The sequence below is a fragment of the Ipomoea nil genome, unplaced genomic scaffold, assembly GCF_001879475.1.
Source record: "Ipomoea nil cultivar Tokyo-kokei standard unplaced genomic scaffold, Asagao_1.1 scaffold1043, whole genome shotgun sequence".
Classification (NCBI taxonomy): domain Eukaryota; kingdom Viridiplantae; phylum Streptophyta; class Magnoliopsida; order Solanales; family Convolvulaceae; genus Ipomoea; species Ipomoea nil.
This window is the reverse complement of record NW_017617471.1, coordinates 2,296,012-2,320,807: the sequence shown is the minus strand read 5'-3', so window position 1 is coordinate 2,320,807 and position 24,796 is coordinate 2,296,012. Positions and strand designations below refer to the sequence as shown.

The 24,796-nt window shown below is 36.9% G+C and overlaps 3 protein-coding genes and 1 long non-coding RNA gene across 7 annotated transcripts; 1 reads left to right on the top strand and 3 right to left on the bottom strand.

The window, feature by feature from the left end:
- Positions 1-3,920: 3,920 nt before the first annotated feature.
- Positions 3,921-9,377, bottom strand: LOC109182259. Of its 3 annotated transcripts, XM_019332384.1 has the most exons (9): positions 9,110-9,377; positions 7,715-7,903; positions 6,831-7,546; positions 6,480-6,747; positions 5,938-6,147; positions 5,321-5,494; positions 4,906-5,103; positions 4,697-4,810; positions 3,921-4,591 (listed from the first exon to the last, which is right to left on the bottom strand). In XM_019332384.1, exons 2-9 carry the CDS (start codon positions 7,877-7,879, stop codon positions 4,241-4,243), a joined length of 2,196 nt encoding a protein of 731 aa, XP_019187929.1. In that variant the 5' UTR covers positions 7,880-7,903; positions 9,110-9,377; the 3' UTR covers positions 3,921-4,240. The 3 variants fall into 3 exon arrangements, with proteins under 3 accessions (XP_019187929.1, XP_019187927.1, XP_019187928.1); XM_019332382.1 differs by having other exon boundaries at positions 6,831-7,903; XM_019332383.1 differs by lacking the exon at positions 9,110-9,377 and adding an exon at positions 8,546-8,730 and having other exon boundaries at positions 6,831-7,903.
- A 632-nt stretch (positions 9,378-10,009) lies between these two features.
- Positions 10,010-23,214, top strand: LOC109181840. 2 transcript variants are annotated; one of them, XR_002054284.1, is made up of 2 exons: positions 10,010-10,038; positions 22,948-23,214. It is a non-coding gene; the product is annotated as an uncharacterized LOC109181840 (long non-coding RNA). The 2 variants fall into 2 exon arrangements; XR_002054285.1 differs by lacking the exon at positions 10,010-10,038 and adding an exon at positions 17,797-17,809.
- Positions 15,086-17,356, bottom strand: LOC109181836 (probable polygalacturonase). Its single transcript, XM_019331768.1, has 3 exons — positions 16,640-17,356; positions 16,007-16,338; positions 15,086-15,741 (listed from the first exon to the last, which is right to left on the bottom strand). Exons 1-3 carry the CDS (start codon positions 17,236-17,238, stop codon positions 15,254-15,256), a joined length of 1,419 nt encoding a protein of 472 aa, XP_019187313.1. The 5' UTR covers positions 17,239-17,356; the 3' UTR covers positions 15,086-15,253.
- Positions 17,652-22,941, bottom strand: LOC109181837 (transcription factor bHLH48-like). Its single transcript, XM_019331769.1, has 7 exons — positions 22,087-22,941; positions 21,857-21,988; positions 21,695-21,760; positions 19,724-19,792; positions 19,157-19,228; positions 18,143-18,323; positions 17,652-18,052 (listed from the first exon to the last, which is right to left on the bottom strand). The coding sequence occupies exons 1-7, from the start codon at positions 22,579-22,581 to the stop codon at positions 18,015-18,017; spliced, it is 1,053 nt and encodes a 350-aa protein (XP_019187314.1). The 5' UTR covers positions 22,582-22,941; the 3' UTR covers positions 17,652-18,014.
- Positions 23,215-24,796: the final 1,582 nt, after the last annotated feature.

Below are 24,796 nucleotides of genomic sequence, written 5' to 3'. Positions count from 1 at the left end.
CAAAACAACAACTATAACTTTTTGCTGAAGACCATGACAGGAGCTCCGACCAATACCGTCGCACCTCAACCTCCAAGGTTAGTTTCATATCATATTTAATTCTCCCAAATTTAATTAATTTAATATTTATTTATATTTGTGCATTATATTACTTGATTGTTCTTTGATATATTTGTTTGTTATTTGTTACCTTTACACTACCTTGTAATTCTAGTCAACAACTTACCACAATTATATTACTTGGTTGTTCTATATATTTTAGTACATGTGATATGCATACACCATTAATACACAACATATATATATATATATATATATATATATATATATATATATATATATATATATATATAATCCGTTGATCTTCCTACTTAATTGGTTGCTAAATAACTATGATTTACTCTTTACTAACTGTCGGGTCAAGGTGTGGGTCATGGGATAAGGAAATTTCGTTTTTTAGTCAACAAGTAAAATTAGTTCCGTTTTAATTTGATAATAAATATCATTTTTCATTAAAGATCAGATAAAAAAAAAAAAAGATATAGTGATGTGTTAATTGGGGTTTAGAATTTATAATTAATAGGGTATATAGTCAAACGCTAATGATTAAAGTAATATCATAATATTAACTGTAGACATAAATTAAAGGTGAGATAGATGTAATAAAGGGAAAATATATTCATAAATATAATACTATATTACATTTATTACATATTTACATTCATGTTTTGTTATTGTGTTGTGACTTGTGAGGATGATGCAGGGTGGACGTCGGAGGGCTACTAAAAAGCAGCAGCCGGTCGGCGGCGGCCCTGTTGGCATCCAACATCCAATTGTTTGGTCAAGGGCTTTTAGGTCATTACCAAGCTTTGAGCACCAGGCATCATCTCCTCTCTCTCTATATATATATGTATGTTTTTTGGGTGATTAATGATTAATTATGAGCTAATTACATGTATAATTATTACCTCAGTATCACTAAAGGGTTTGGTCGTGGCGCCTTTCCATATGGCCATTCTAGGTTCGTCCATATATTATCCTTTTTCTATATGTTTATATATGTTATCTTATCTCTTTATAAGTATATATACACATACGTGTGTATGTGCAGTGTGTGCATACAGCGTGCAATGTATATATATATATATATATATATATATATATATATATATATATATATATATATATATATATAAAGGAAATAATATAATACTATACATGTGTTGAGCATATTGCAATCCAACTATCAGCTTAGATTTTTAGTTGAGATGGATTTTTATAATTAGGATTATGTGTTATGTAAATGCTAACAATATAATGATGTTTGTAACAGACACAGCTGGAGAAATGCAATTCTTGACAGCATTCTCATAGCGGGGAGTGGTGTTGATAGGGGGAGCAGGATGGCGGCGGCGACGGGGATGCAGCAGGGGTCGGCGGCGGCCGGGATGCAGCAGGGGGCGGCGACGGTGGGGATGCAGCAGAGGTCGACGGCGGCCAGAGGGGCTATGATCGACGAGCAAACCTTGCAGGCTGCCCTGGCTAGTGTCCCTCTCACGGACGTGCAGGTAATACATACACCGCACTTATTTTCATTTCCACAAACATTATATTGCTTAAGTTTCCATGTATATTCAACACTAGGAATACTTGAAAAAAATAAGAGAAAATATATGAGTTTATAAGATCACTAATTTTAATTTATTAGATTTAGTATAACTCACAGCTTATTGGTTCCATTCAAGATCGGTCCTAGACAGGGTTGTTATATAGTGGACCATGATTGTCAAATAAACGGTAGTATAATTAAAATGAAATTTTAGCATTGTTAAAATGAAACTAGTGTGTGAAAAATGAAATTAAAAAATAGAGCTCATTCAACAATGTAAACTGTCAAATGAAACTGTAGTATAATTAAAATGATACTTTAATGTTGTTAAAATGGAACTAGTGTGTGTGGAAAATGAAACTACAAAATAGAGCTCATACAATAATGTAGATTGTCAAATGAAACTGTAGTATAATTAAAATGATACTTTGGTATTGCTATAATGAAACTAGTATGTGTAAAAATTGAAACTAAAAAACATAGCAATATTGTCAAATGAAATAAAAATATAATTAGAATGATACTTTATTTCAAAAAAAGAATGATACTTACTTCATGGATCACATATTCACATTACTACATGGACCATAGTCCACAGTAAAATGTTTATTAAATTTAGCAAAATGTTTATTAAATTTAGGGATGTCAATTTTACCTGTAGGGTTCCCGACATTTATGCCATTATGGATTTTAAAATATCTACACAATATTTTAAAATCGAGTAATACTACATGTACTCTCACTTTCTACTCCATTTTGTACTCCCTGCTGAAGTGTCATTAATTGATTGATTTAACTAACAAAGTGGGCCCCAAATTTTCTTCGTTCACTTAAATTTATTGGTACACGTGGCGGGAGTTTATACTCCATGAGAGTACATATATCATTTTTAAAAAGAAGACAATTTACTTTTTTTTTTTTAAATAAATATCTAGTTAATTTAATTTTCAATTTTTATTATGTGTTATCGTATTTAAATTAATCTAGAAAAGTTTATAATTTATCTAGCTAATGGAAAAACTATTTATAAAAATTATATAAATATAAAAGGTGTGTGATTTATAATATGCTTTCTATTCAAACTATTTTATCCAAATAATTATATTTTATTTTTTATAAATATTATTATCGTGTTTTGAAATATTTTAATTTCTTGTTCTAACTCAAAAAGATATTTAGCTTTGCTTATGTTTTGTAAGTATTGTTATATAAACTGAAATAATAATAATTAATTTATTATTTATAAGTTTACTCGTTTTTTAATTGTTTATTCAATTATATAAACTTAATTATTTATTTATAAAGGTACTGATCCGATTATAATTTAATTTGTTGCGTGTGCAGGGAGAGGTTGGACCGAGGTGGACGTTCCAGCTACCTGCAAACATTGTCGCCGCCCCTCCAGGAGGAGCGGCGGCGGAGGCGGGGAGGAATAAGGGAGGAGAGCGGCGAGGGAGGAAGAAGAAGAGCACCGGGGTCAGTATTAACGAGGGAGGGAGACCTCGGGAGACTGGCGTGACCATCAATGAGGGAGGGAGGCCCGCCGGAGAAGGGCAAGGAAAAGGGAAGGAGGCCGCCGTGCAGGTGGCGAGCAGTAAGGGGAAAGAGAAGGTGGCGGAGGGCGTGCAAGGGCGGAGCAGGAAAGGAAAGGAGAGGCTGCCGGTTATAGAAGAAGACGACGACGATGATGACGACGACACAGATGAGGGGGATGATGATCTCAGGATGGCCATGTTCCTCAACTTGCAAGAATATAACAACAACATGTCTCGACAGACTCAGACGTCGTCGTCCCAGCAGGGGCCGTCGCCGCCACCGCCACCAGCTGCTAATTGAATTGAAAGTGTTTGTTTGTTTGTATGTTTGTTGTGAATTTGGACAATGGGTCTACCCAAAACAGAACAACTTTTTGTGATCAAATTTTCTTGCTTCTTTAGCACCATTGAAGAAGCATAATTTATCTATACTAATCAATTCCAAATGCTTTTATGGTGCAAAAAAAATATATGTGTTTATGTAGTTACATAGTGTATTATTGGAGATGAGGGTAAAATTAGTTATCATAATTTAATTTAGAGATATCAAAGTAGATCTAAGCTAATGGGCCAGCTCGCACTTGCCTCACAATGAAGCGGGTTAAGGCTATAAGAAAGCTGGTCCGTGAAAATGCCAGCCTACAGGTTTGACCAGCAATGGCCCGCAACCCGCACGGGGTGACCCCAGGCCAAGCTAATTTAATAAAAATAAATAAATAAAAATAGCCCACAAGCCACAGAAGGTCAATAAACAATTCAATGATAATAACTCATGATTTCAAAAGAAAAGAGTCGATGTTACTTTGGTGATGTAATAATCTATTATTGTACATTTGTACAATACAAGTACAGTAAATATTGCACAAAACAGTGCAATGCTTTGTATTCAAGTGTCATAACTTTGGTTACTATATTTCATTCACATATACCCGCCTTAAAAGGGAACAAAAAAACACAAAAGTAAGGATGCTCCATCTAACCTAGGAACACTGATCATAGTTTAATGTTCTGTAAAGTTTGGACTTCTCCTCTATTTACCATGCATTCCAGCAATTCAAACACAACCAAACCCAGAAACATTCATCCACCTTATTACCTATGTTGTTGCTCTCCAAACCTCCCGGAGGAGTTCGTATCTTGCATTGGATCCCAAACTACCTTTATTTTCGTTGTCTTTGATGTTTCCATTTCCATTCTCAGACTGTGCAGATGATGTCTTGTCGACTATGGATGCGAGAGGAGAATCTATTTCATCCAGTTCTTCGTCACTTGTGTATCCCTTCCTCTGTATAGAAGAAGGGGTTCGAGAAAACTGGGATTTTCTGTCCACCTCTGCAACTTTTTCTGCAATATTGGCAGAGGAAGGTGGAGTATATACAACCGGAGCAGCAGGATAAGGGAAACTGCTCGTTGATTCAGCCAACGATAATCTCCGCTCTATGATACACTGGAAATAGGAAAGAAAGGATATGAAATTAAATTTTTTGTTCATATTACTAGTTTGGTAAAGAATAAATGCTACTAAGATATATATGAAAGTTAACAATCAAACCTCGGCATTAAGTGCCTCTAATACAGTGCCTGGGACAGGATCGGGGCAGAACTCATCTGGAGAGAAATTGCATAGTATTCTCTTGACCAATGAAAGATGGATTGATGGACAAACCTGCAACAATGATAAGAGTTAAAGCATAGTGACAAGAATGAGCAACGGTTAATATATATTTCTAAATATGCAGAACTGCTCTGTAGTTGATTTACCTCCATTCTGATTGTTCGGTCCATAAGCATGTCTTTTGGAAGCATTAGAAGGTCACTCAAGGCATTGAGAAGATTGAAATGATTTTTTTCACTCCCATGTGGTCGATCATCATTCTCAGAGTTGCCATGGCCATCTTCTGCACAATCATCAAGAGCCATGCCAAATGATTCATTTAGCCATCTTGACCAATTGCCAACCTGTGAAGAAAATCCAGTCTATTATTAGCATCAAATAAGGTGTTAAGACCAAAATCAGAATTGGAAACAACACTTATGAATTGAAAGTAATAGTTCTGTTGCAATCAATGAATAACATTCCACCAAATGAGGATGTTGCCTAACATCTTGCCCATGATCCATGTTAAAAATAGGTTAAAAAATAAATATTAATAAAAAAAGATTCTGCATTACTTACAGAATTTTTTAGTTGAGCACCAGATCCAAAACTCAAATCCCCTGCTGGGATAGGCAAAACTTTTGAGTCAACTATTGGGTCAGATACAGGATCAGTCGGGATCTCATGAGCTGACTCACGAAGAATAGCATTGAACATTGCCACATCTAGTCTGGCAACACATTGTTTCATGACCTGATAGCACAAAAGGTAGAAAGATGTAAAGCTTATTGCACCACACGTAAAGAAATAGGCGACAGCCAACTATAGAATGAAGAAATTAAAATGAAACCCCAGCCAAGATAGCTAAGGACACAAACTTGTAAGCACAAGGTCACGAGTACAAATGCCGGCCTTCTTGGTTTGAGCCGGTCAACTATGGGCAACCTAGGCTGGTTTAACTCCTTGTGTTTCTTTGCCAGATAGGGTCACAAGGCGGGGTTTACCCAGTGCACACCCTTGGGTAGTCGCTGTGGGTTTCCCTCGTCAACCCAAAAAAGAAATTAAAATGAAATATCTAGAGAAAGTCATCTTTCCTTAATTATCTGTGCCAGAACTTGGAAAAGAACTAAGAGAAATTAACAATTAGAATGAAGTCACAGAGATGAATGGACAATGAAAGTAACTAGGGCACGTACCCTTCTTGCCAACACAGGCAAGCAACCACATTCATGCCCACCAGCACGAACAGGACATAATCTATTAAAAGCATCTCGGAAAGCATTGTTCCATAGATCAATTGAGAAGCGGCCTTGCTGTTGGTCACCCAAAGCAGGTCCAGATAATCTCACCACGGCCTTGCCAATTGATGGATTGTCAATGGGAGGTTGCATATTTGGAGTAAAGGCCTGCACATAAAGAATCAACCAGCATTAATGAAGAGTATTAAAGGAAAAAGTTCATAAAGTTGCTTCCTTGCTATTAATGGTATCAGAGAGTTAGCAGCCTCTATGTCTACAATAAGTGTTTGCCTTATAAACTCCCAATATTTAAGGAATTCCAAAATAGCTGTACTCAATTGCTTAATTTGTTGATTGCAGTTCTATCAGGAACCATTTCACCATGCAAAACATGACAGGTAAAATTAACTAGTTAAACTATAAAGGTCTGTCATGAGCTTTACATACATGAGCTCCTGGCCTCCTCTACATATGAAAATATTATTTTGTGGATTAATTACCTGCCACCATATTGACTCAACTATCCGAGAAAAAATCCATGACTCCACCCTCTCTAAGGCAGCCGTAAAAGTTCTTGATTCTTGCCAATTATCAACAAAATGCAATACACCATTACTGCTCGGCTTGAGTGACAGGCGTTTCCCATCACCCTTCTTTCCTCCAGAGGACTCAAGTATTTTCGTAAGAGAACTTGAGCTACAAGAACTTCCAAATGATTGTGAGATGATTTCCCTCAGAACGACAGCATTGGATAGCCAAAATGTCAACCTTAATTGAGAGCAGAAGACAACTGTTAGCATGCAAAGTAAAGAAGAAAACCTCACATCTATATTCATTAAGCTAAAACACACCTTGGAACATCATTACCACATGACTTGGAAACCAGAACAAGGCCTGAAACAACATTTCTAGCAACTGTAGCTCGCTTGTCTTGAGACCAGTATTTGCAAGCATGAATATAGAGTCTGGAAAGGCGCCTTGCTGGTGTGTGCACCTTATGCGCTGAATTTCCATGCTCAGGTACCACAGAATAAAGTGCAACTTCAAGAGCAGCAACTTCTCTCAGCTCCTCCTCAAGTTTCTCAATCCTTGATTCCATTTCCTGGACTTGTTGCTCTAAAGCTGCCCTGTCTTCATGATCAAAATGTTCTGCAGTGTTGACGGTTTCATCATCACTTCCAAAACTTTGGGCACTGCTTGAAGCTTCATCTGTTGTTTGCTTAACCTCTTCAAGAGGTATATCATCCAGTTCTTCTGAGGATTCTGATATTGCTTTTGGATGGACTTTCATATTTTTAGGTGCACTTTTTGTTGTCACTTTAGATGGACCTTTTGTGGGCTTAGTAGTGTTCTTAGGTGCACTTTTTGATGTCTTTATCTGCACACCGTTATCAGAATTTGCACGCAATGCATGCGAAGAGCTGTCAGAGGATCCATTTCTGGAAATTCTTGAAGCTCTTTCTAGTTTTTCGTCTTCTACAGTTTGTGGATCTCCTTGAGATGATACTGAATCGTTAACTGTCTCAGGATCAGATTCCTCTTCCACTTCCTCCTTTGAATCATTTCCCTGTTCACGTGAATAACCCTCTAGTTTATTCTTACTCTCCTTCTCAACCATTTTAACTGTTTTTGAATCTTGAATTGTATCACCAGATCTATTGGCATCATCCACATAGTGTATAACCATATTTTCATAAACTTCAGGGGGTTCAGGGCCCGTGTTTGGATCACTTACTAAAGTACGGGAGTTTGTAGGAGATGTGGCTTTAATATCTGTTTCTTTCCCTTTCAAGATTCTGCCACCATTCTTCTCTTGTGGTTTCTGACCTTTTTTATCAGGCTTTGAAGCACGCTTTATTTGATTAGTCTTTTGAACTTGCTTCCGTTCAGTTTCCCTCATGCTGAAAATATTTCACCTTATAAACTGAAGCAAATAAGGAAGCCATAATTAGCAAGAATCACTCAAAGAATAAATGCACACTTGAACCAACTTAATGTTGAGATGATAACTATATCAAACGTGAAATGGTATGTTGCCAGTAGCCTTCTACTGAAACAACATCACATTAACATCATTAATTCCGATCAATCACTAAATAAATTACAGAATTTAATATGTTTCACCTTTACTTTTCACAATATAGCATCCATAAGGAAGCCATAATTAGCAAGATTCAGTGTCATAAACCATTGCTACCATATTTTCATATTCATACAAACTGCAGATCAGAATTGAATTAGTTACTTTTCTTTCCTTTTCCCTTTCATAGTTTCATCTCCACTCCATTAGGAAATCAAATCAAATCAAGTCAGAGTCACTAGAATCATGCACATTTTAAGACAATTCATCAATTCTGTTCCACTTCGATCATAGACATTTTAAGACAATTCATCAATCCTATTCTTGTCATTGTTGTTAATGACAGACAGGAATATCTAATCAGTCATATAATGTACAGAACACACAGCATACAAATATAACTTACAAACACAGAAAATACTATTAATCTATCAACATAGAGCATCAAAAACATCATCCATCAACAAGCAGGAAACTGAATTTTACCTTAGAATTTTCGATGAAAATGATAAATCTGCCTCTAACCTCAAAGCATTACCAAGGCAATAGTTCCAGAGACAAAATGGGGTGTGAAAGGCGGTTCAATAAAAAGAGGCCAGATTGAGGATAACAAAACGGTTACAGAGCGCAAAAGGGTAACTGTAAATTACCGTATCTCCAAAATTCAATTCATTAAAATTAAAAATTAAAAATAAATAAAATAACCAGAACTGCAGTAAATTTAGCAAAACGGAAACAGAAACTCAAAGTCCAAAAACAGTAAAAAATTCAAAAGAATGCTGCCATTGAGAACAGGGCAAAGCAGAGAAAGTGATAAAGACGATAGCGAAAACTGCAGGCCAAAACGACAAGACGAGAGAATAAAGAAAGAGCAAGGATCCACATGTTTCCAAATGGCTATGCTAAATCCCGATCTCCAAAACTCCAATAGAAACGACAAAAAAACGCACTCTCTACAATCACATTCGAATCCAACTATGCATAACAATCCACACAATGAGCTAAAAAAACTGCTTAGTTAACAGGACAACAATGGAAACGTGGACTTACAGAGCAATCCTGCTTTTCCCTAGACGCAAACTTCGAAAGAGATCCGACTTCAAAACGCCGCCATTTCTTCTCGTACAAAAAACGTTTCCTCTCTCTCTCTCTATCTATCTCTCTCTCTCTCTCTCCTCAATAAACAAATATGTAGTTGAGGGAAACGATCGGAATGCAATGCGGGGAGTAGTGTAGTGGTGCGAGGAAGAAGAAGAAGAAGAAGAAGAAAGAGCAGCTAAGTAATGAGCTAATGATGTTAAAAATGGGATTAGAACTTAGAAGGAGTTAAACATGGGGTTTACGTTGTTGTCGGTGGAGGATAGTGACCGGCGATTCCCGGTTAATTACGTTACGCGGCTGATGTGATGTGGTTAAGTGCATGAGGTGGGAGGTCAGTAATGGATTTTGACTCCCAAACCATAAGTGGTTGTGCAATTTTTTTTAATACTCCGTATATATTTTTAGAGCAAAATACCAATTTTGATCTCATGAGTACTAACAAAACGACAGTTTTTGTCCACATATTTAATTTCTATCAATTTTCATTCAGGAATATTATTTTAGTGTCAAAATTTATGGTCACCCATCTGTTTAAGACGTGCTGAAATTTTAAAAATTTAAGGGTATTTTTATCATTTTCAATTTTAAGATCCAAATAGAATAAATGGATTTAAGCCCTAAGATCGATCACAATTGGCATGCCTTCTCCTCATCTTATCTTAATTTGAAGATAAGAATTGTGAATTGATATTGATCTTACGGCTTAAATTTGATGTCTTGTCCGCTCCTATTTTAAGCCATTATTGGTTGTTTGTTCGGTTCGGGTTTTTTATTTATTATTGTTGAGTAATTGAATGTTTGACATTAATTCAATTTTTCTTTATTATTGTTTTTTTTGTTGAAAATATATATATATATATATATATATATATATATTGGTGGTGATGGGATGAATGAAGTGAAGTTGGTGGCTTGGTGCTCACGTTCTCAGAATTCAGAGTCATCATAATAAAATATGGGAGGCAGCCAGACCACATGTGACACCACATGAACCTTTCCAAACTCTTCAACTTTACTATTACTTCCATTAAAATGTTCACATTCTAGTATTGTACTAAAAAATCCAAGTACCTTAAAATCAAGGATAGCGGAATATGGTGATGACATTTTAAGAGATTGAGGTTAAACATTTTTATTTTTTTTAGTTGCTTAAAGGTATCCCTACAGCTGATAGTTAGAAGATTAATCTACCGTTCTTATTGTCAGTATACTAAGTAATAAGGGACTGACCAAATAATTTGCTTTATTCACATAGGTGAAGATCGAACCCCAATCTCATGTTAGTTGGTTAAACATGTTTATGAGAGCAAAACAGAGTGACAAACATGTCGGTAAGAGGAAGGAGTAATTGCGTTGCCGGTGGAGGCTATCAGTTCGCCGGTCATATTTGACCAACAAACAGTGAAAGCCAACATGCTTTATCTTTTATTTATTTATTTATTATATCTCTCACAAAAGTTATTTGGTATAAATTGTTTCTAAAATGTTAAATCTCTAACTTTAAGGGCTCTATATCCTGTCTCAATAGAATATCTAGGAAAATATAAATCATGGTAACTCAACTAAATACTATTGAGTCCCTCACTTTGAAAGGATGCTCTCACAATATTACTGGTAAGATTCGATTTTGAGTGATCAACTGAGCTGTCCATGAGGACATTATTTGGTATAGATTTATGGATGATTGGGTGGTGAATAGAATTAGCATAAACAAGGATAGGATGTCCACCGCCATAATACAAAATGTATTGATCACAGGATGATTGATTGTGACTTTAAGCTTTGTCGCCATTGCCGTCACAAGACTGCTCTTTTAATTTCCCAATCACCTTTCAACCATGGCCCTGTCTGCACAGCCCATTACTACCCACCAAATATCCTAATTACTAAGAGAATCTTTCCCCACATATCAAATCAATAACCATATTTATTTGGTATCATGACATTCATTTAGTGAATAAAAAATTTCATTAAATACTTGTTTTCAGCACTAAGATGGAAGTTCAATTCCTGCTATGACTATGGAAGGTTTGGCTTTAGCCTTTAGATTGGACTCTTTCTGCATAAAAGTGTATAGTTTAATGTTAACTTTTTAAAATTAGATTGATTCAATTTACCTCTTCATAGGTGTGGGGTAAGAGTCTCGAAGTTAAACTAACATTGATTTATTTTCTTATGAGCCTGAATGTGGGTTTATAAAGTGTATAATATAATTCAACAAAAATCAAGAAACTTGTTGTAAAAAAAAAAAAAAACAATACATTGAAGGGTCGAATGAATGAGTGAAGAGGAAACTTCTCATCAATATGATTTGTGGATTGTTCAGAGTACAATGGGTAGGTACATCATGTCATCATGTATTGGTTGGCATCCAAAATTATAGTGTGTATTGCTTTCCTCATGTATTCTGTGTGGGGGACCTGTTTTGCTGGGATGAAAATGCCGTTCTTGACTTTAATATGATGCCCTTCTTTTTAAATTATTACCAGCATAGGATAAAGTATATTGATTGTATTTACTCCAGTTCTCCAATAACAACAACAAAGTTAATTTGGATAAGTATGAGATTAATTTGAATTCGGCTCATATCACGTTTATGTAATTTGACACTTATTCGAAGAAGATCAATATAATTACAAGTTGCTAGGTTCCTTTCTCTAGTTTTTCATTTCTCCAACAAAAAGGAGAATTTCTCTTGTTATTGTTGACTAGATCACTTTAAACAATCTCAAAAAGATGGAGACTTTTATCCCTAGATTACTTGATATACTCAAATATGAAGGAGTAACAAATAAGGAATTCCTTATATAACCTCCTCCTTCAGAAAGAAGTAGCTTCAGGTCCACACATTGCCTACAAGTCCCAATGATGAAGCCAACTCAAATGAATTATTCAAACAAATAATATCAACTATGCAAGACTGCAATGATAACCTTACAGCTTACTTACACCCAAAAGAATGAGGGACTGACATGTTTTCACATTCAGTGAGTAGTACAAATGCATGCCAAGAGGAATAAAGTTCATTTCATTGTATATAGTATTAACACAATACATGATGCCACAATGAAATTCCAAAAAAAAAAAAAAAAAGAGGAAATAAATGTGTGGAGAATCAGAGACCTGTGCATAGTACCAGATTGTTCATTAAGCAGCTAGAATTCAGTGAAAACCATTAGATAAAGCTTATAGTCTGGAATATTTAACAGCAAAGTAGCAAACTGCTTTGTTTTAGGGTCTGGATTGATATATTCTTGAATAAGGCCAAGTTTGGATAAAGATCTTACATAAGTGTTTTTATGATGGACACTTTTTAAATACTCTCCATAAGAAAAGATCAAAATAGATTAAATAAGTTCAGAAACTGACATCTTCTTTAAAAGCTGTTTTCAGCTTATTTTAATCAACTCCTTAAATTGGTTTATGGAAATGAGGTCAAGACAACTTTTCAAAATCTCATAAGCCAATTCAAACAAAGTAAAACTGTATGTAAGTGCATATTCTAAAAGATAAGCTGAAAATGAATGCACTCTCACCTACTACTACTCATTATATTTCAATGCTAAAACGCGTTTCAGAAGGAAGACCTGAAAATAGGACTGGCTTCGCAAGACTGGAAGAAACTAAATCTCACAACATGAACACAAATAATTTAACACCTGAATGACAATGTTCTTTTCCTCATACTAGGTTAGTAGAATTCAATGCACCCATTGGATGGAAGAGTGAACAATGTGTGCAACATACGTCTCATCGCTTGTAGAACACTTCTCCACTGGCCCATCCAGCAGTTCGATCCATCTTGATCAAGCCTTATAAATTATAGTCTGATCTATAAGACTAGAAGACACCCAGTTGTTTAACCATGCTAATTTCAGGTAACTCTCTACAAAACACATGGTTAGGCTTGAGGAAATGAAGGCTCATTTAGTTCATAGGATTAGAGGGGTTTGGACTAGAAATTTCCACTACTCCCATCTGTGGTTCAACTTTGCTACAATGGGAGTAAAACTGTAAATCGTGGTCCTCGACCGATCTCGAAAGTTAAGTTTATATTAAACAGTGGGGAGGGGAAGGGTTTGTTTATCCTTGCACTACACAAGGAACAAATATTCTCATCAATCATCACTAATATCCTACCCCACCCCTCATAAACCAAAACACTACTATATATGAGAAATTTTATAAGCAAATTGTAAGACATTGATTATGTGCATAGATTGCAGGATAACAACATTCAATTAAAGACCTAATGGTAACAGAACATTAGGTAGTGCAGGGAGTTACCCTAGATTGTCCATTTCCTTGAACAAATATATTTAATCAAGGAGGGAGAGGGAAAACATTAAAGTTAAATTTACAGGGAAAAAAACACATGAAGTTGATGTCACAATTTGAGCACTATCACCTCTAAAAAATTAATAAAATAAAGAAATAAATAACTAAAAACAAAGCAATAATAATAATAACAACAATTATCAAGTTCAATTCTCTTTGTCAGACTGAAGTTCGTGAAGCTCTATTATTTACACGCTCTCCAATGCCATTTTGTTTGTATTATTTTAAATGGTCAAGGAAACCAACCAATATGGCAAAATATCAATATATCATACATAAGGTCTAGTAACATGAAGGAAATTACACCAAAATTACAGCAGATATACTACCCCATTATTATGCAAAATCAAATTTGTTTGCTCTACTTTTGGTTGAGGTCATAGGAAAAGCTCAAAAGCAGAAGGGGTTTGCAAAGAGTAGAAATAGCTGATCTCAATGGGACAAGGTTACACCAGACTAACAATCATTTCATAATTAAGCCTTCAAAATCCTATGCAAACAACTCTTCTAGGCTTTTAAACTAGAACCAATGAATGAACACATTGCATTCACTTTCCTGCTAAATAATGTGGTTGACTTAAACCTATGCAAAGCATTTGGGCTCAAAACATACCCAACCACAAAGATCACTCTCTAACCTCATGAAACACATACTGGATAATTTAATTAAGCTCTTGCAGAATCTCACTACAACCAACTTAAGGAAATGGGAAAATTTTCAACTTTTCGTAGTATACCGAGGAAATGTATTAATGTATTATCATTGAAACAACACAATATTACCAGGTTAAACATTGCAAGAAATTGAAGTTATTCCGGAAAAAAGTCGTAAGCTACCAATTCAAATCACGAGTTAATAAACAGCAATGCTTATTTTTCCAACAACTGCACCAGAAAATATCAACAAAGACTTCCCCGTCTTCTCTTCCAAAACCCTAACTTAGAAAATTTCCAAACAAGGGCGAATCAAAAGCATACCAAGATAGATAGATCGATCCGATCAGTCATTCGGACTCAAGCTCCAGCCGTTTGATGGCTTCCTGATGGGCCCAGGTCTCGATAGTGAGATCGGGCTTGGCGTTGAGCCCCACGCCGAGGATCACAATGGTGAGAAAGCTGGTGACGTAGCACGGCAGCTCCCAGTCCTCCCATTTCCGGGATTGCCCCAGCGGCGGCGGCGTACGGCTGAAGAGGTAGCCATTAGGGCGCTCCTGGTGGCCGGGAGTAAGGAATGGGTTCGGGCCATGCCCTCCTCGGGTTCGAAGGCCCGAGCTCAATCTGGATTTCAGCATCCCTGCGGCGGTCGCGAAGGGTTTCGCGGACGGCATCTTTGCTTAACTGCGAAAACAGAGCTGTGAACTTGCGATCCCGTTTATGTTTTATATATGGTACTGAAATTTTAAAATTCTATAATCCCAAAAAAAAAAAACAAAAAAAAAACAGTAATTAAAATTAAAATATAAAATAATAATAATTCATAACCACAAAGTTGAAAAGATCGATTCTCAATCACAATTAATGTATCAAATATTTTTCAACACAACACATTTATATTTTACATACTATATACTCAACAATTGCCAGAAAACGATAAAAAGCACAGTTTTTCCCCCCCAAAAAAATTCCAAATTTCTTATTCTCTACTTTATTGAGGATATTAACACACTGGGAATTTCAATAGTGGGAAGAAAGGTTCATGAGTCATCTAATCATTATCACAACAACAGCTTATATATTCCCTGCAGGAGGTCATCTTCATTCTTGGAATGGTTTCGAGACGAAATTCAGCAAAGAAATATTATTCACAGTTGAAGGTCTGAAATCCAAGGGATTATTCCACTTCAGTGCTGGATCCTTGGACCACCTCATGGACACATTTTCGAGTTCCAGACCGTCAATGTGCTCCATCATGAACCCCGCTGTTTGGTGGTTAACAAGGTCTTTGCATCCCGGCCTGTAGTCCAGCATTCCGTCTGAGTAGTTCGTCCATCTTTTGTACGTGAGGTTCACGTTGGTGAACTTTAAATGGCTTAGCAGTCCACCTCCGTATCCTGATAAGAACACGCCATTTTCAGAGGTTGCTGTGATGTTAACAAACTGCATGTTGGAGATAAAGCCTGCTTTTGAACTTGCATCTCTCGGGCACGTTGTCACGTAGATAGGCTCTGCTCTTCCCCACCACAACGGGTCATAGTATCTCGTGCTTATGTTTATGTTTGAGAAGGTAATGTCACTAACATTTCCTGCATAAAACGATGAAAGTAAGTAGAGGCTCAAAATGCTAGTTTTGATGAACCAAGGGCTAACATTTTGACTAGGTTTTAGGTTATGTTTTGGAGAAGGTTGCAAGAAACAATAACTGGTTCCAACTAGTCACAACTAGTGATTACTAAACTGAGATGTATACTATGAGCAATTAGATAAACCACCAAATTACTTGAGTTTTCAACAAAATTGTCTAGACATACTAGGATTCAAATTGACTAAGAACGGATTGAAATGCTTTACCTCCATCTCGTATCTGCAGACCAAGACCTCTGTGTGATTCCACGATTGTTATATTGTCAAAGACGAAGTTCTTGAAAGTGTAAAAACTCGCACTGCCAAATTTTATAGCACATGATTTTGTTCTGATCCAGCAATTGGTAGCAGTAAGGTTGTGCACAGGTCCAGTGGATGACTTGGGACAGATAGCATCATCACCTGTATCAATGTGGCATCTTGTGATCAACGTGTTGTTCGAGTCTTCTATATCAATTCCATCGTTATTAGGCGAATTGAAATTCCCGTAGATTGTAACATCATGGATAGATATGCTGTCACTTCGTACGAGATGCAGGCTACAAGATTATGAAACACAATATTGAGACAAATGCAGAAAGCTAGTAAATGCAAAGCAGGATTCAAGGTGAAAGAGGAATATGAACTCATATGCAACCAGTTCCAGTTCTTATGGATAGTGATTGTGGTTTCCTCATCACTCAAAAGAATTGAGTTAGAATGCGTAAAGCTAGTCAAAGCAGTTAGGGTTCAGGTGAAAGATGCAGCTTCAAACGGGAATATGAACTCATTTGCAGTCAGATTCAGTTCTTATGGATTATGATTGTTGCAAAATTAGAGGAATTTGAAGGAAATACGAACCACCAATAAGCAGGCTCGATGAGACTGACATTCCAGATTTTGACATTTCTGCAACCAATGAATCCGACGAGGCGCGGCCGGCACTCGTCCCCCAAGCACGCCCCCGTCTGGTTCCAGCTCACCATCACATTCTTCCGCTCATCAAACCTCTGCACGAATTTCAGCCCTTGTCCGTTGATCTCCCCTCCGCCGGTGATCCCGACATCGTCTGCCCCCTCCGCCAGCACCACATACCACCGGCTTTGCTCCTCCGGGTAGTCCCTCAGTCTCGAACCTCCCAGAATCGTCGCATTTCTACTAATATCCAGAACGACCCCCGATTTCAGGTGGACCGTTGCAGTCAAGTACTTCCCCGCCGGGAACGTGACGTGGCAAGGACGGTGGCGGCTGGACACCACGGCAGCAGAGCATTCGTCGATTGCCTTCTGTATTGCAACGGTGTCGTAGTGGACTCCGTCGCCGGTGGCTCCGAACTGGACGACTGAGAAGGAAAGCGGCAGGTGGGACCCCTGGAGGATGGAGAAGCGTGACGTGGCTGAATATAATTGGAAGGCGAGGGAGAGAACGAGGACACCAAAACTAAACCGGATTGACAACATTTTCCGACCGGTGAAGCTTCGGCGAACAGCGGTGACTTCGTCACTTGTAAGAGAATCGAACTATCAAACCTATAATCTTTGGATAAGTCAAGAATTTGCCGTATACGACTCTACTACACTGGCTTCATTGTATTCTTACTATATATAACTTCAGTGTAACAAACTTTATAAATATATTATAACTGACTTTCATATTATTTTATTCTGAAATAGATATTAATTTTGTCCAAAATTAAAGTTAGCATAAAATTCATTGATATTTTAACTTAAACTATACATTAAATTTATTATCTGACACCAGTTAACACCAGATGCAATCGAAATAGTTTGAAAGAAGTTTTAAATAATAACAGAAAACAGACTTCCATAATCATAAGTAATCACTTATAATCTGCAGCGATTCTGGTCTAATATAATTCCCAAGTCTCAACTATGAATCAATCAATCATTTCATGCACCCAATATCAGATTGAACGAGTCTCTCAAGTTGTTAGTATTCACAGAGATGCAAAACACCAGTGTATATATACATATATATATATATATCAAACATATATTTATATATATATGGGTATATATGTAATCAAGACTAGCAAGCAGTCATCCCTTCAGGCGAGATAATACTAGGATTTCCAGGTCGCTGCAATTTAGAGATCATGGAAACCCGATTTCCAGTTGTTGTGAGTTGTGACCACCTTTCTCAAATTCCCTGCAATCTACTACTGCGTCGTCATATATACATGCCTAACTACAGCCAAAAGCTTCGCGTTTTACCTTCATAGCTCCATCTTTAGCTGATTTGCATGCAAAGAAGCTGTGCCAATAAAGAATACAGAATTACTAGTGTTGTCTGGAATACTTTAATTTGCTATCTAAGATATGGTGGTACTAGATTGGTATGCACCTGGATTTGTTGAGTCGTAAGTTAATAGTGAGTTCTCGTCTTCCCTACTCCACACAGGTCGATGAAGTCCATTGAAATGCCATAGCTGTTGATAAGGTTGCCTGTTTCCGTTGGCTTGTCCCTCAGGCCACATCGATGGCATGATCATGCCCGGAAAGTTACTTTCTACTGGGGAACCAGTCTGCAAATGTTTATACACAAACGATAAAGTGCATGGAAATCAATAGAACCTATGCAATATGAATTGAAGCATGTGCTCCATCTCAACTAAAAGCCTAAGCTGATAGTTGGATTGCTCAACGATTCGGACCCATGACCTTTGGTCTGGCTCTGATACCAAATTGAAGCATGTGCTCCATCTCAACTAAAAGCCTAAGCTGATAGTTGGATTGCACATTAATGGTTATATGCTCAACACTATGCACATAGAAAAATCAGGTTATGTTGCTTTTGGTTATCATGCTTATAAGTTAAAAACACGGCACTAAACTCAATTACATTTGCAAGAGATCTGATCTCCAGCATCTAGACAGAAACTGCAGAATGATGCTCACTAGACATCCATCTCCAATTAGACGAGGATGGGAGTCTGTAAGTTTGTTGGGGAAAAACAACAGTCCTAGGCATGTTCACGAGTTGAATATAGTTTTACTCGTGATAATGTTTTACATCTTTCCTGTATTGCGGTTTATGAATATAGGGACCCACCTATTCAGACTCTGACGGAAGGTAACTCCAAAGGCAAGCAACAGTATGGGTATGGTGAGAGATATTCATATGAACATGTCAGGGTGTAAATGTTTACAGATGGCTGATGCAATAGGTGGTCCACAATTCACCTGATTAGTTAAAATAATTTTTAATATTAAAGTGTAAACGATTTCCAGTGTGCTTATTGAAAATTGCAATATTAGCTAACATAGTGAAATATCATCACAAATGGTGTCGTTGATCTAATCTAAAATCGGGAGTTCTTAAATAGCTATTACAACTAAAGAGTTTCATCGTACTTACTTCAGCAGCAAAGAGAGTATCAACGTTAAAATCAATTCTTGGGTTAACAGTTGCAAGTCTCATTGATAAGAACTGTAGACAAATAAACATTCGATCAGGAAAACAAATTTAAAGCAACAAAGCATTAAATACTATACGACCCAACAATGGTAAAGTTTAAATTTTATGAGCAGGATTACCAACAGGCAACAGCCACTTATCAAAAGAACGAAGAAATAAACACTGTAGCCTTAGATGATAGTAGATTTGTAACAATGAGGCCTAACTAAATGACGTTATATTCTTTTCCCGATTATTAGCATCAAATATCCCCCCATCCTCCATCATTTTGCATTACCTGAACCATCTATGATATAGAAACACCACCCACCTCCACTACAACTCAAGGATTGTTATAGCATTACAGCAACTATACCATCTCTTGAAGAGTAACAACTATCGAAAAACTCACCAAAAATGAATACTTAAAGCCTCATATTTCATCAATTTTGTAACTGAGACAGTTGTATTTTAGTGAAGACACATTTCATCAATGATAAATTAGATGAATGATCCGTTAAGTCTAACCTCCACTTGACGCTGTAGGTATTGGACATGGTTAATGATCTCATCCAGCACCATTGCAGTACCTGAAATCTGCAAAAAAAAATGATCACAAAATTAGCAATTTAGAAGGGAAATGGATTTATAGGCTTAAAAAGGAGCAATGACTTTCAGCAAGTCCTAAAGACCTATTATAAAGGTCAGAGATGGTGTATACGACTCCCATGCATGGATTGTGGAAGAAAATGTATGCAACATAACCGGTTTCCAAGAATTTGATCCCAGGGATGAACACTTGGGTACTACACCAAGTTGATCCTTATTATGGAATGGCCACTAAAAGCTTCTTTCAAGGTGGAGAAACAATGGAATATACTTTAGCTGTGAACTATAGCTTATAAGGTTGAATTTGAATCTTAGCATAGTTTGAGACCTAGCAATAATTCACCAGGGAGATGCAGAACCACAAGCCACTACAGGATTCCTTCAACTAAGCTTTTTTCCAAAGTGAAACACTGTTCTACCTACTAAAGACAGATGGCTGTACTCTATACTATTTAGTTTACTATTTTTGACCAAGATTCTGCCCTACAAAATAGTGATGTTTTTACACAAAAGTACAATTCAAGCATCGAATTGTATTTTCACATTCTTGGAATAAGTACTAACATTAAATATCACTGCAGTTGATCAATGAAACCTTTCATTAAATATCAATGGACTTGAGAAATCATGTTGGTGCCTTAGAAATGGCTTGGATAGCATGCAATGATTATCTCTGTAGCATCATTGGGAAGCGTCCCTCTCTTTGCAATGGTTTCACATAATAAAAAAGACTGAGGATAATAGAGGCAATAAAAGCATTATATTCAATTAATAAAGGACTTCAGAGCAAATCAGAACGAAGAAAAGGCTCAGGTAGGCACAGTCTTAGTATTCTATAACTAGTTAGCAGCTAATCAAGAGAAGAAAAGCCCCTTCTAGGCATGGGTTCTTTAATGTTGCCAAACTTCATACATAAGGTTTCTTTACGGGTACCACTACATTATCTCAGCGCACAATAAAATTCTAACTATGCATTTAAACCAAACACATTTGTTTTTAAAATTAAACGTATCATGATTATATATAATAAGAAAAAGGAGTTTAATTCCATCTGTAGGTAGGATTGGGGCCCACACACACAGTCACACATCTTATACACCAAAGAGTGTTTCCACAGGACCACAGAGAGTGAAATTTCTTCACACTTAACCTCCTTTTACATCTAATTTGAATGCCAGCTAACAATATCTACAAGCAAGGTCTTCAAAATTTAAGAGCACCGGGCTACAACTACAACTATTCAACCTATGTTTGACCAAATTTAAGAGCACGGCCTGACCAAAACCTGCTGTATCACCTAATGATATGGGCAACAATCAATGATATGGATAACAGCCTGAGCCCCAAAGATTACCCGTCTAGATTAGTTGACTAATCCCTTTTCACCGTAACAATTCCCCATAATTTCTTTCAAATTCCTATAAAGATTATCTAATTCTATTATGTTTTACCAGATGAGGGACCTATTCAACCAAAAGCATCAGTCCATTTTCGAACAAGGAACGACTGCAGAATTCTCTTTGGTTTACATCGAGTAAGAAGTGTGAACAAGATTTCATATGTCACTGAATTGACAATAATGGCTTCCAAGATGACACAAAGCTGGGAATCCATGTAAAGCAAAAAGTAACGGATATTAAACCTAAGACCCCTCGAGGTTCAAGCCTATGTTTACACTAATACACTATAAGCTCCTCAAGCAAAAAGTTGAAACATCAGCAAGAATGACAAGGAGACCATTTCTATTGGTGCAAAAGCAATCAGCTTTTTTATTTCTTTATCTTGACATAAAGCGACTGAAGTAGATTACGTGTTCGGTATGCAAGAGAATATCTAATTATTGAGAGCATTATGACATTGTTTAGTACTAATGAGGAATTGACAGCTCACCTTGTTACATCCTGGGACCAGCTCTTGTAACAGTTTCATTCTTGCATTAATCTTCTCTCTTCTAGCCTATACATAGACAAACACTATAATTAGCCACTTAAACAACATTACTTAACCATAAATAACAAGGTTGGTAGAGCTTAATCATGAGATTAGGATTACTCTCTCAGCTAAGCTATGGCTATCGGTGGCTTGGCCCCGGCGAGCTCGGACATGGACGTACGGGCACCTTTCGTCGCCGTCTTCTGAGGTATTGTTTGCAGATTTCTTGTTCTTCTTGCTTGATTCTTTGACCTAATTTTCATTTTCATCATCAAAATAGATAAGAATATGAGTTTTGATCATACAATTTCCGTTTCTGAGAAGTGGAATTCGTTAGAATGTTAGATTACCTTTTTCTCCCTGTCCTTTCGCTTGGTTGATTTCTGATTCTGATTGACAGTGGGATTGGAAACGCCCGGAGAAGAGTTGGGGTTTGAATCCGAATCCAAGGGCTCGGGCTTCACGAAATTCGGTTTCCAGCTGGAATTCGAAGGAATCGAGGTCGTCTCCGGGGAATTCCCGGCGAATACCGAGAATTTCGAGGCTCGGTCAATCAGTGCTATGTCAGAAGGGAAAATCGGCGGCGGCGGAGGACAACGGGGATAGAAATTCCTCTGAGGTTCAATTTCCGGTAGCTTAGTCGCCGGCGAGTGAACCAGGAGCTCCACCGCCTGGTTCGCCGGGAGTTCCAGCAGTGCAGTGAACGAACTCCCTGTTTCCGGCGGCACAGTCATCATGCTGTGAAGCCCCCCGTCGTCGCCGAATTGCTGGGCCCCAACACCATTCTCTCCGTGCTCCGTTCCGCATATTATGGATCTAACCTGAGCACCTTCAATCGATTCCATTCCTTCAATCCCCAATATCACTATTTCCTTAAACCCAACCCCGAAAACTTCCACTTCCTGAACCAATTCGACTTGAAGGAACTGACTATTGAAGAGAAACAGTTGCCCAGAAAGACAATGAACCAGGAGACACAGAGAGAACAGGAGGTGAACTTTCTTTAACTATTATATTATCGTTATTATTATCATTGTCAGAAGCACAAACTGCTTGGTACACACAGCTTCAATGGCGGTCGGTCAAGTGCACATATATTTTTTCTGTTTTTATGTATGCTCCGAAAAGGGGTTTTCGATATTTCTTTTCTTTTTTGCATTAAAGATAGATATATATATAAGAGAGAGAGAGAGAGAGAGAGAGAGAGAGAGAGAGAGAGAGAGAGAGAGATGGTGAAAGCAACCAACGTTCTTTCTTTCTTCTCTGCGTATAGTTAATATGGGAGAGAAGAAGCTACCTACAGACTACAGTGATGTGAAACGGGTGGGGCAGTCAACTGGGGCCCCGATACGTACTCGCCCCGACACTGTTTCCATCAAATCGGATGATCCGTCATTTTCTTTGCATTTATGCATATACCACCTCCCTTTTATTTTTTATGGCATAAAATTCATTCAAATAAAAAATGATACTCCGTACTTTTCTTTTCTTTTTTATACAATAAATAAATTTAAGAAAAAAATTATCAAATTGATCTCGTAACAAAATCTTTTTATTAAAATATGTTTCAAATTTCTCGATCTTAGGCCTAAACCGGCCTTCCACAATCGTTATGCCATGGAACCGTGTTCACTATCCATCCAACGGTGTTATTGCATCTTTATCTTTTCTTCTTTTTTTTTTTTTTTAAATTAATCGCGTGACTTTTCTTCTTCATTTTCACATTTCGCGATTTCACTTTAATTTGAGGTGAGCAATGATTTCGGACATTCATAAATTATGAATCCATACCTGCACATTCACTTTGGACCCGTGCCTACACATTCCCGTCCGAAACCATGACTGTTGCCTGCACATTCACTTTGGACCCATGCCTACACATTCCCGTCCGAAACCATGACTGTTCCTCTGTAATGCAAGCTTTATGAATTTTCTGTCATGGGATTATGAATTTTCTGTTTTGACATTATGAATTTTCTGTTATGAGATTATGAATTTTCTGTTATGAGATTATGAATGTACTGTAAATTCATAATCTCATAACAGAAAATTCATAATTTAATAAATGTTTTTCTTTTATACGATTATGAATTTTCTGTTATGAGATTATGAATTTACAGTACATTCATAATCTCATAACAGAAAATTCATAATCTGACCAAACGCACGCCGTTAACACAACATCCGCGAAATTTATTTTTTTTTACGTAAAAACGGCGCCGTTTGGACCTGTGTTCACCGTTCATGGTGAACACGTTTCCAGGGCATAATTTGCGGGCCTTCCAATGGTTAGACTCACTTAGACGAGTAGTTATGTTGTGCATCCGTATGCACTATGCATGGTGCATACGGATGTAAAAACAACGTCGTTTTATTAAAAACGCGCGTCTCCCCTTAAAAAAAAAATCAAGTTCGATTCCCAGCAACAACATTATGTTGTTCATTCATTCTGGAATTTTAGTTCATAGATTATGGAATTTTAGTTAATTGATTATGGAATTATAGTTCATCGATTATGGAATTGTAGTTCATCGATTCTGAAATTTTAGTTCATAGATTCTGGAATTTTAGTTCATAGATTCTGGAATTATAGTTCATCGATTCTGATATTATAGTTCATCGATTCTGGAATTTTAGTTCATATGTTGTTGCTGGGAATCGAACCTGATATTTTTTTTAAGGGGAGACACGCGTTTTTAATAAAACGACGTCGTTTTTGCATCCGTATGCACGTGCATACGGATGCACAGCATAATTTGCCCACTTAGACTAGGACCAATATCAACTTAGAGTAAGCCCATCAGATTAAAGATTTTGTTAGAACGTTCGTCAACAAGGGCAAACTTTTTTTTTCTTTTGATATGTTTCAAGGTTGATTCAGTCATGGTCAATCTGTGTCACCTCTACTTAAATCTAATAAACAGTGCAGTTGATCTCTTAACTATAAAATTTTAATGGAGTATTTTAAATTAATAAAAATAATACATGTGTATAATGCTTAGGGGAATGTTGAGCGCATTACATGTTATAATCCTGTTATTACATATTTAGCAAGTTATC